This window comes from Lutra lutra, chromosome 4 (genome assembly GCF_902655055.1).
Source record: "Lutra lutra chromosome 4, mLutLut1.2, whole genome shotgun sequence".
Classification (NCBI taxonomy): Eukaryota; Metazoa; Chordata; class Mammalia; order Carnivora; family Mustelidae; genus Lutra; species Lutra lutra.
The window spans coordinates 154,821,995-154,831,516 of record NC_062281.1 but is presented as its reverse complement, the minus strand read 5'-3'; the positions used below and the strand labels follow the sequence as shown (position 1 = coordinate 154,831,516).

Sequence of the window (9,522 nt, the reverse complement as noted above, 5' to 3'; positions counted from 1 at the left end):
TCTCTTCAGTGATTAGGCCTTAATGGGGGGAAAGATGTTGCCATGGTAGACCCTTTAGCCCCTGGCCCTGCAGTGGAACAGGGATTCTAGGATCAGGGCCCTTCATAGACTCCTCAGACTACAGGCCTGGAAGGAGGATAGGAAGTAGTTCAGGACCAGGAGGTGGGAGGGCAAGTGCCCTGCTGAGTCTCCGAGGGACTTTGGGATGCCCATCCCCACCCCCCACTTCAGGGTCTCCTGGGGGCTCCTCTGTGCAAGACCCCAAAGCTGCATCTTCTCCCCAGAGCACATTCAGAACAGGCTGTGTAGCTGGGGCTCTTCGATGTCCCCTGTGAGCCTCCTGGAGGCCTCCTGGGGCTGAGGAGAATGAGGGATAGAGTCTGGATAGGGCCTGTCCCCTCCTGAAAGCAAAGCATTCACGGAAGGGAGCCAGACTCTTTGAGGAAATTTGTCTCTCTTATGGGGACTGTTCTCTGTGGTCTGTCCACACTGTGGCTGTGGAGCCAGGCCCCCAGGCAAGCCGATTCATACTCTGCCTCCTGCATATGACAGCTCAGACAGGTCTGGCTTCATTCCAGCCCCCAGTACCGGCTCGTATGCTCTCTGGCTTCCATGGGCAGGCACGTCCCCTGCCAGGCCAGCTAGACCTGTCTATCCTTTGGCTGCAGGGACAGGTCTGACCATACACAGGAGGCCCAGTCGGGCCAGTCTGCATAGCAACAAGCTGATATTATTAGCCCAATAAAGAAATGCTGGCCATGGTATGGTCGCTACGCCCACAAGACTTGAAAAACAAAATACCTTTATTTATTATCCTGAATTTGCAAACACAGAAAGGAGTAGAAAATCTAACACTGCTTCATCAGAGGGCTGACCCCAGGGTCCCAGGGGCAGCTTGACCAAAGCATCCCAGACCAACCTGCCTCCCTAGTCCTGGCTAGCCCACCTAACCCGTGGGAGGCTGGCCCAGATGATTCTAAGGGTCTCTGCGGCTCTTCTGAAGACATCCCCTCTCCACATCAGCTGAGTTTTGTGAGAGACAACTGGTGGGATGGGCTGTGGCACGTGGCAGGCAGTGGGACTTGGCCTTGGGTCGGGCCATCCTCGGGGAGAGCTGTGTGTCGGAGGACATGTGTTACGGGGCAGGGAGGGGGATGGGCCTGGGCAGGGACACAGCTGGGGTAGGACCAGACTACTCTTGTGTCTTCATAAACTGAAGGCAGTGGCAGAGCTCCTGGAGGGGGGCAGAGACCCTTCGCCTCTGGCCCTGCAGGCCCCCATTCCCTAGGAAGGACTGGCCAAGGCTTGAAAGACTTGAGTTGAAGTCCTGGCCCTGGCACTATTTGCTCAGTGACCTGGGGCAAGTGTTTTCAGCTCACAGAGCCTTAACCATTTGATCTGGAAAGTGGGCCCAGATAGCCCCTGCCTGCCACCCTCCTAGGTCATCACAGTAGACATGTCACAGCCGGGGCTCGGGCCATGCTGCCTCTTCATTCTCCAGGGGAGGCTCCCACCTACAGGGTTGCCCTTCTGAGCCTCCACTGTCTGACAAGTGGGGCTAATTCTGACCTCTCGAGGGTGGGAAGAGTGTGTGAGCCTGGCTCCCATCAGGTGCTCAGAAAAGTAGGTGTGTTGAGATCCTGCCCTTGGTCCCAAGCCTGGAGGCCTCCCCGGACCCCCACAGCCCTGCAGGCTCAGACGTTGGTCTCAAGCTCACTAATCTCAATGGTGCAGTGGTCCAGACAGGTGGTAGCTGACTCCTCATCCTGTTCCACCTGGATGGGGACGTGGTGGGGACAGGTGGGGCCCAGGGTCAGCTCTGAGGCCTCAGCCACGCTCTTCACACAGCCATTCTGCTGGGTTGCCACGATCTCCTGGAGGCTCACAGGCTTGGTCTCACAGGGCGGCAGTTTCTGGGGAGGGGAAACAGGCCTCAGGAAGTAGCAGCAGGAAGAAGTAAGGTTAGACACTGGGGTGGACGGAATGAGCAAACTGTGTGATTGGTTTTCCTACAGATGTGCTGTGGGACCTTGAGAGGTCACCCAGGCCCTCTCGGGGCCCCAGTTCCACTCTGTCCTGCTTCCTTCTGAGCCTTCCTTCTGAGGGACCACACGGTCCGGCAAGGGAGTCGGTGGCTCCCCTGCCTGTCCCCCCATGGAGTGGGCTAGCCTGCTCCACAGAGTTACGGAAGGAGCCCTGAGAACCACAAAGCCCTGTGCTGCCTAAGTGAAGCTGGTTGGTGGACAAATACCACCTCCCACAAGGGCCCAGGCTCCCTGAGGGCAGGGCTCTCTCTTCCTTTGCTCCCCTCTGCTCCTCCCATGATCTACCACCACAGTGAGGGCTCAGAAAGCAGCTGCTAGAGGACTCGGTCACCCCCATACAGAGACCAAGGCCAGAGGGCTGGGCAGAAGGCTGTCCTGAGGCCCTGCCTCCCCCCAGCTCTGCCCTCTCAGTGGGGGTGGGGAGGGTAGGAGGATGGGGGAGTATGAGGGTGGGTTGTGGGGAGGCTCTACTCTCACCTCAGTGCCTGTGTCCTGAGCGAAGTCCTTCCGGCAGATGTGGGCCATGATCCCCGCGGCCAGCGCATCCCCAAGCACGTTAATCATGGTGCGGAAGCGGTCCCTAGCGAGCCAAAGTGGCCAGTGAGTGGAGACTACTTTGTTGTTTTCCCTAGGAGTTGCTGGTGGAGGGCAGTGCTCACCCTGGCAGCACTGGCAGCCAGCAGCCAGGCCGGAGCCCACAGCAAGGTGCCTTTCTGGTCCTCTTGAACCTACCAGCCCCCGGGGGAGCTGTGCCCGAGCAGGTTGACCCACGGCTGGCTTCATGGGCACATCACTGTGCCCATGCTTAGAAGGGCCTGGGCTGGGTCTAATGCTCAGCTCCCACCCTCTGGAAGTTCGTTATCCTTTTTGAACAGGGATAGGCACATTTTTAGTTTTGAATATTGGGCCCCACAAGTTATGCAGCCATGCTGGTGTCCATGAGCAAGGCACCCCCACTAGGCCACACCACGGCCGTTCCCTGGGCTGCCTAAGGGGTGGGGCAGGCGAACCCCACTCACAGAGCCCAGTCGACAGCGATGATGAGGGTGATGTCGTCAGTGGGCAGTCCCACAGAGGTAAGCACGATGACCATGGTGACGAGCCCAGCCTGGGGGATGCCAGCTGCCCCGATGCTGGCCGCGGTGGCCGTGATGCTGCAGGAGGGGCAGGGAGAGGAAGAGGAGGAGCAAGAGGGGCAGGCCTCGCTGCTGGGGCCCTGGACCCAAGAAGAAAGCCAGAATGCCAGGGCCTCTGGGGACAGCCATATGGGGCAGGGGTTGTTAGGAAAGCCACAGCAGGAAGTTCTCGAGGTGGAGGGGTGGGGCATGGCCCTGCTCAAGGTCCTCTGGCCCCATGGCCTCCATTCAGGGCCTCAGCAGAACCTCCTGAGGAGTTTGTGGAGAAGCCTGTGCCTGGAGCCACTGCCTCTGTAGACCAGAGAGTCCGGTCAACCAGCACATAGTTGTCTGCCCAGCCTCCCTCTGGGGCCTGGTTCCCAGGGCCAGACTTGTGCCCTCGGGCTGACATGCAAGGCCTTCCCCATGGCCCCTGCCCCTCCCCCCAGCACCCCTCCCTCAGTTCCGGCCACACTAGCAGTCCCTCCCTCCCTCATCCTGTCCCTAGCCTCTGCTTGCCCTGTGCCTGCCTGCAGCCCCCTCTCTGCCCTGCATGTCCAGACTGCAGGACCTCCTCTGGGCCTCAGCTTCCCAGCCTGCTCAGAGCTCCCTCTCTGCAGGGTGCTGCTGGAGAAGGAGCCCTGAGTCACTGGCACCAGGTCACGTGCCAGCCACAGCACTGACTTGCTATGTGGCCGGGAACAAATGTCTTCCCTACTCTGCACCTCAGAGACCCCCTCCAGATGTGGGAGCTCAAGAATCCTGAAGGCCCTTCCAATGCCCTCCAGTCCACACTGGGTATGGGTGTCAGGTGTGTACCTGATGGTGATGATCTGGCCGAAATCCAGCTCATAGTTGTTGACCTGGGCAATGAAGATGGCAGCCACGGCCTCGTAGAGTGCGGTGCCATCCATGTTGATGGTGGCGCCCACAGGCAGCACAAAGCGGGCAATGCGCCGGTCAATGTGGTTGTTCTCCAGCAGGCACTTGAAGGTGATGGGCAGTGTGGCTGAGCTGTGGGCAGAGGGCCCAGTGTCTGCCCACCACCCTCCTCTGGGGGCCTCTGGGCTGTTTTTCTGCCGGGGCAGGAATCTTGCCCCCAACCCAGGCAGCCTGCCCATCACTGGGGAGAAGAGGCTGAAGGAGCTTTGCAGTGGTCTCAAGTGGCATCCTTGGGGAGTGTGTGATCAGTGGCCCAGCCGGGCCTGCCCAGGCCTAGTGCCCGAGAGACCCCCACTGACGGCACGGGTTGGGAAAGGAGTTACTACCAGCAGAGCACCTCCTACGTGCCAGGCTTGTGCTTTACACACTCCTCCAGTCCTCTCGGCTTCCTGTCAGAGACGGGTTTTGAGACTATTTCACAGATGAAGAAACAGAAGTCCAAAGGACACAAGGAGCTGACTCGGAGTCACAGCGCTGGGCCACGTTTACATGAAGTGGCCACTTGCTGGATTTCGATTCCAGCCGTCCACTAGCCAAGTGGCTCTGGCAGCTTCCTCAACCTGTGTGTGCCTTAGTCTCCCTGTCCCACATGATATCTAGATCACAGCACTATTAGGGTGGTTCAAGGAGAAAGCACTTTGAACAGTGTCCGGGACTTTGCAAATATGCAGGCAGCAGAGGCCCCTGTGACTGCTGTTCTTGTGTTTGTGACTAGAGCTCCTGGTGGCCGTGCTGAGATGAACACTCAGGTTGGGGTGGCCCCAGGGCCCTTCCTCTGCCACAGGCCACGGCCTGGGGGCCCACGTCCAATTCTTAGTGTGCTGGGCCCAAGGCTGTGGCTCCTGCCAAGCAGGAGATGGTCCAGGGCTCCTGGCTGCAGCAGGGCTTGGCCTGTGGCCTATGGCCTGGGGGCTGGCAGCCACTTGGGACTTGGTCTTTCCTTTCTATCTCCTGGCCCTGCCCTGCATGGAGGTTCCTGGATGAGGCTTCTGGGGCTCCTCCCTGGGGCTGTGCTCCTCCTCAGTGCTTCCTGAGGTGCTTCAGCTGCCAAGGGAGGGTCACGTGGCTGCTAAGGAAGGAGCTCTGTGGTGGCCTTCGTTCCCATTTGACAGGCTGGGAAGGTGAGGCCCAGAGAAGAGAAGGCAATAAGGGCTAGAAGGAAGAGCTAGACTTTGGCTCCAGAGAGACACAGGCCTCAGCTCAGGTGACTTAGCTCGGACATTTGCTGTGGGGAAAACCACCCTTTCTTCATGGAGTATAGAGCATTTTCTCCCCCAATGTAGACAGCCGGGTTTGCATGACTCCCACTCCCTGGGCTCCACTGTGGGCTGGGACCCTGGAGAGTAGGTGCCATATCATCTAGCCCAGACCAGCCTTCTTGCCCTGTGGTGGGTTATCTCCACTCATTCCCACAGCAACCCTACAAGGCAGGGGTTACCTAAGCCCCAATCTCTGTGTGAGGGAATGGATGCCCAGGGAGCTCAAGTGACTTGCCCACAGCCATACAGCCAGTGGGTGATGGAACCGTGATTCCAATCCCGGTTGTCACTGGCTAGTGACACTGTCCAGGTTGTGACAGGGCATCCCGCCAGGGTGTCCCCATGGCTGTGGATGGGCCAAGTCCCTAAACAATGCAGGGCCCGACTCCAACAGGAGCAACAGGCGACAGCAATTGTAGATTCATCCCTCTTCAGCTGTCCCGACCCCGGTGTGCGGAAGCCACCCCCACGTGGACTGAATAGGTCTTAGAGATACAGGTAGTAGGGGAGGGAAAGGCGTTAAGAGGCAATAAGGGGTTTCTGCCTCTCAGTGGGCAGGTGGGACCTCAAGCAATCCACTTAAAGAATTGGTCTCGGGGCACCTGGGTGGCTCAGTGGGTTGGGCCTCTGCCTTCTGCTCAGGTCATGATCTCAGGGTCCTGGGATTGAGCCCCGCATCAGGCTCTCTGCTCAGCGGGGAGCCTGCTTCCCCCTGTCTCTGCCTGCTTCTCTGCCTGCTTGTGATCTCTATCACATAAATAAATAAAATCTTTAAAAAAAAAAAAAGGAATCGGTCTCATTACCAAAGGTACCTCCAAGTTTGTGGAGTGGGCCGTACAGACACTTGCCATGGTTCCATGGCTATGGACACGTGATGGCTGGACAGATGAACAGAGTTCAGCCATTGCCATCCCCTACCCTGCCCACCCCCCGGGGCTACCTGGAGGAGGTGGCCAGTGCGATAAGCAGGGCCTGGAGGACGCCGCGGATGAACACAATGGGGTTCTTTCTGGTAATGAAGAAGTAAAGCAGGGGCAGGATGAAGAGGCCGTGGACCACCAGCCCACACACCACGGTGATGGCATAGAAGCCCAGCTTCTTTCTGACGGCCGTGGGGTCGTCCATCTCCAGGATCTTGCCGGCGATGAGGAACACAATGCCGAAGGGGAAGTACCTGGAGGCAGGGTGTGGACCGGCAGCCAGCTCAGGGCCAGGCAGGCAGGGGTCCCAGGCAGCTCAGCACCGCATCGCTGCCTGGCCCAGGGCCCCCTGAGCCTCCCGGGGCTCCAGTGAGGACCAAATGGGACTGTGTACCAACATGCCCAGCACGTAGCGTCATTTGTACCCTGACCCTCAACCAGCCCAGCCCTGCACAACTTCTGACCTCTGTGCCTTCCTGTCTAGGCCTTTGAGGAGTGCCCTGCCCTTAGCAGGCCTTCCTTTCAACCCAGCAGTGCCACAGACTTCATGCATGACCTCTGACAGGCCTCCGCATTTCCCCATCTGAACGGTTAGACTAGAAGATTCCTAAGGCCTGAGCTCTGAACCAGGAGCGGCAGCTGGTTCTTGCTTCCACTGTTCCCCTTCTCTAAAAGCTGAGCTGATGAGACTCCATGTAATGGGGAAACTGGGCCAGGAGAGCGGGGCCACGATTTGCTTGGAACTTTCTTCCAATGGGCCTGACTAGGCCAGAAAGGACAGGGCCAGAGCTGGAACGAGGCCTGGTCAGGGCTGCTGGGGGTGGGGGAGTGGGGGATGGAATCTGAGGGAAAATGTGTTAGCTCTGGAGGCCGCAGGCCAGGCCTGAGCCTCCTGGGCAGCTTTCTGCTTACGCTAGGAAAGCAGAGGAAGGGACTGTTTGTCCCTCCGTGGGCACAAGGCAGGGCTGGAAGGGGGCGGGGTGAAGGCAGAAGAGGGCATTCCTGCCCCCATGAGGCTTACCACACAGCCACCGCCACAATCTTCATGACAGACTCATTGAGGCACTGGCAAAAGCTGACTAGAGGGGTTCCGTTGTCACCCATACGACCCAGCATGATGCCTGCAGGGGCAGGGACACACAAACTTATCATGGATGCCGCAGACTGAGATGCAGAGGTGCACCGGCACACGCTGGTGGCAGAGGGGGGACAGAGCCACACGTGCATGGAGCCCGCAGGCCTTGGCTGACTTCCCAGCAGCCTTTGACATACCAGTGCTTCCCCCCACCTCTCCCTTCCTTCTCCTCAGTCTCCACCACTGGACCAGGAATCTCCTCTCGTCCTCCTCTCTTCCATAAAAAGGCTGCCTGCCAAACACCTCCCACTGGCTCCCTGAGCCCTCAGACCATCACCAAGTTCCCTGTTGCTCCAGGCCCCAGTGCATCTGACCCCTGTCCACACTTCCCACCTCCACCTGGCGCCATTTTTCACCTCCTCACTATGCTCTGGCACCACTGGCCTTCCTTATGTTTCTAGAATACATCAAGCTTCTCACTGACGCAGGGCCTTTGCTCACGTAGGACCTGGTGCCTGAAACACTGGCCGCCCAGCTCTGCACATGGCCTGGACACCCACCAGGCCCCTCAGCACATTCCCTGTTCTGCTCTGTCTCATCTCTTTCTGATCTATTTATATCACTTATTACAACTTATAACTATTATTTTCCAGTTGTCTGTTGTTCTTTCTCGTCTCCTCCAGCAGGAAGTTAGCTCTGTGAGGGCAACAACAGAATTGCCTTTGCCGGGCATATTGTAGGTGCTCAATGATAAGCACCCAATGACTGAAGGAGCAAAGGAATGAATAATAAAGCCTTTCCTGGAGCCCCTATTATTCCCTTACCTCCAGAAGCACCATCAGGCCACTCCTGAAACAGAAGGGACAGCTGTCCCTTCTGGTGACACAAAAAAAGCACTCTGTGGTTACCCTTGGAAAGCTTACTGGCAGTGTGCTTGGAGGGACTCATCGCCTAGCTCAGCTAGGGAGAAGCAGGGCTGGGATTTGAACCCTGGCCTATGTGACTCCAGAGAGAGGCCGTTTCCCTGCCCCAGAAGCCTTGAGCCCACACTGTCCACAGAAGAGCTACCACATGGTGATGGGGTGACATGCAGGCCCTGCTGCTATGGGTAGGAGAGGCTCAAGTTGGAGGTAACACAGCCTAGCCCTACCCGTCTGGCCTGTGGAAGGCTGGCTGAGCTCAGACCCAGGTCCCCTGCCAGCTCTATCCCTCCTCTTCCTGGCTAAATCAACCTCCACTTAAATTTCCCTGGAGGCACCTAAGGGCTCTGGCTGCCTGGGTGCTAGTGTGCATGGGACCCAGGGTGTGGCAAGAGGCCTTCTGCAATAGTTAAGGCCAATGAGGCCTTAACATCAGCCATGTCCCAACACCAGAAAGGAGCAGGAGAGGAGGTTGTGTGGAGGGGACCAAAGAAAGTCCCATCCGGAGCAGCTGTGCAAGTGTGCATGCTCACACTCAGATGTGGGCACACACAGACAGATGTACATACACACCTGGGCACACATGCACAAACACAGACCAACAGGTGGGCAGTTACACACATCCAGTCAACACTTAGTGAACTGAGTCCAAGGGTCCTGGAGTTTCTTTTCGCTCTACCAGTAGACGTCCTGTTATATGTTCCCACCTCTAAGAGAGGTGGCTGGGGAGGAGGACTGTCCACTGGGGACCGATGACCAGATGTGCTATGAGTACTTCCAAGCACCACCCTGTCAGACACTCAGGTCCCTGAGGCCCTGGCCTCTCTGTGTGCCTGAACTTTGAGCCAAGATGATAAGAGCTTCCTTATCCCCCAGGGCCCATCCATTCATCCAGCCATCCACCCATCTCTCCAACAGATTTTCCCGCGTGCCTGCTCCCGCCAGTCCGCGCGGTGGGCTGTGGGGACCAATGCGGAACAAGCCAGGCCCATCTCTGCCTGCATGGAGCTTACACCAGCTTCTGGGCGACTTCAACAGAAACAGATAACTGCAGTAGGTCAAACATTTAAGGAGGAACATGGGGCATCTGACTAGTCTAGGGGGTTGGGGACACGATGCTAATGTAGACCTTCATCCCTGGCAAGGATGGGAAAGTTGCAGGGGAGAGTTAGGGACAGGAACAGCCAGGTGGCAGGAAGTGGGAAAGTCTTTCGGGAGGCTGCGTCCGGAAACCGGAAACCTGAAA

The 9,522-nt window shown here is 57.9% G+C and overlaps 1 protein-coding gene across 1 annotated transcript in view; it reads right to left on the bottom strand.

Moving 5' to 3' along the window:
- Positions 1-824: 824 nt before the first annotated feature.
- The window catches only part of SLC1A7 (solute carrier family 1 member 7), a 44,158-nt gene continuing 35,460 nt past the window's right edge, over positions 825-9,522 (bottom strand). Inside the window, exons 6-11 of the mRNA XM_047726433.1 lie at positions 7,303-7,402; positions 6,302-6,535; positions 3,980-4,174; positions 3,065-3,199; positions 2,523-2,625; positions 825-1,913 (exon numbers count right to left, since the gene is read on the bottom strand). Of these exons, the coding sequence (XP_047582389.1) occupies positions 1,695-1,913; positions 2,523-2,625; positions 3,065-3,199; positions 3,980-4,174; positions 6,302-6,535; positions 7,303-7,402 (986 nt within the window). The 3' untranslated portion in view covers positions 825-1,694. The remainder of the gene's footprint in view (positions 1,914-2,522; positions 2,626-3,064; positions 3,200-3,979; positions 4,175-6,301; positions 6,536-7,302; positions 7,403-9,522) is intronic.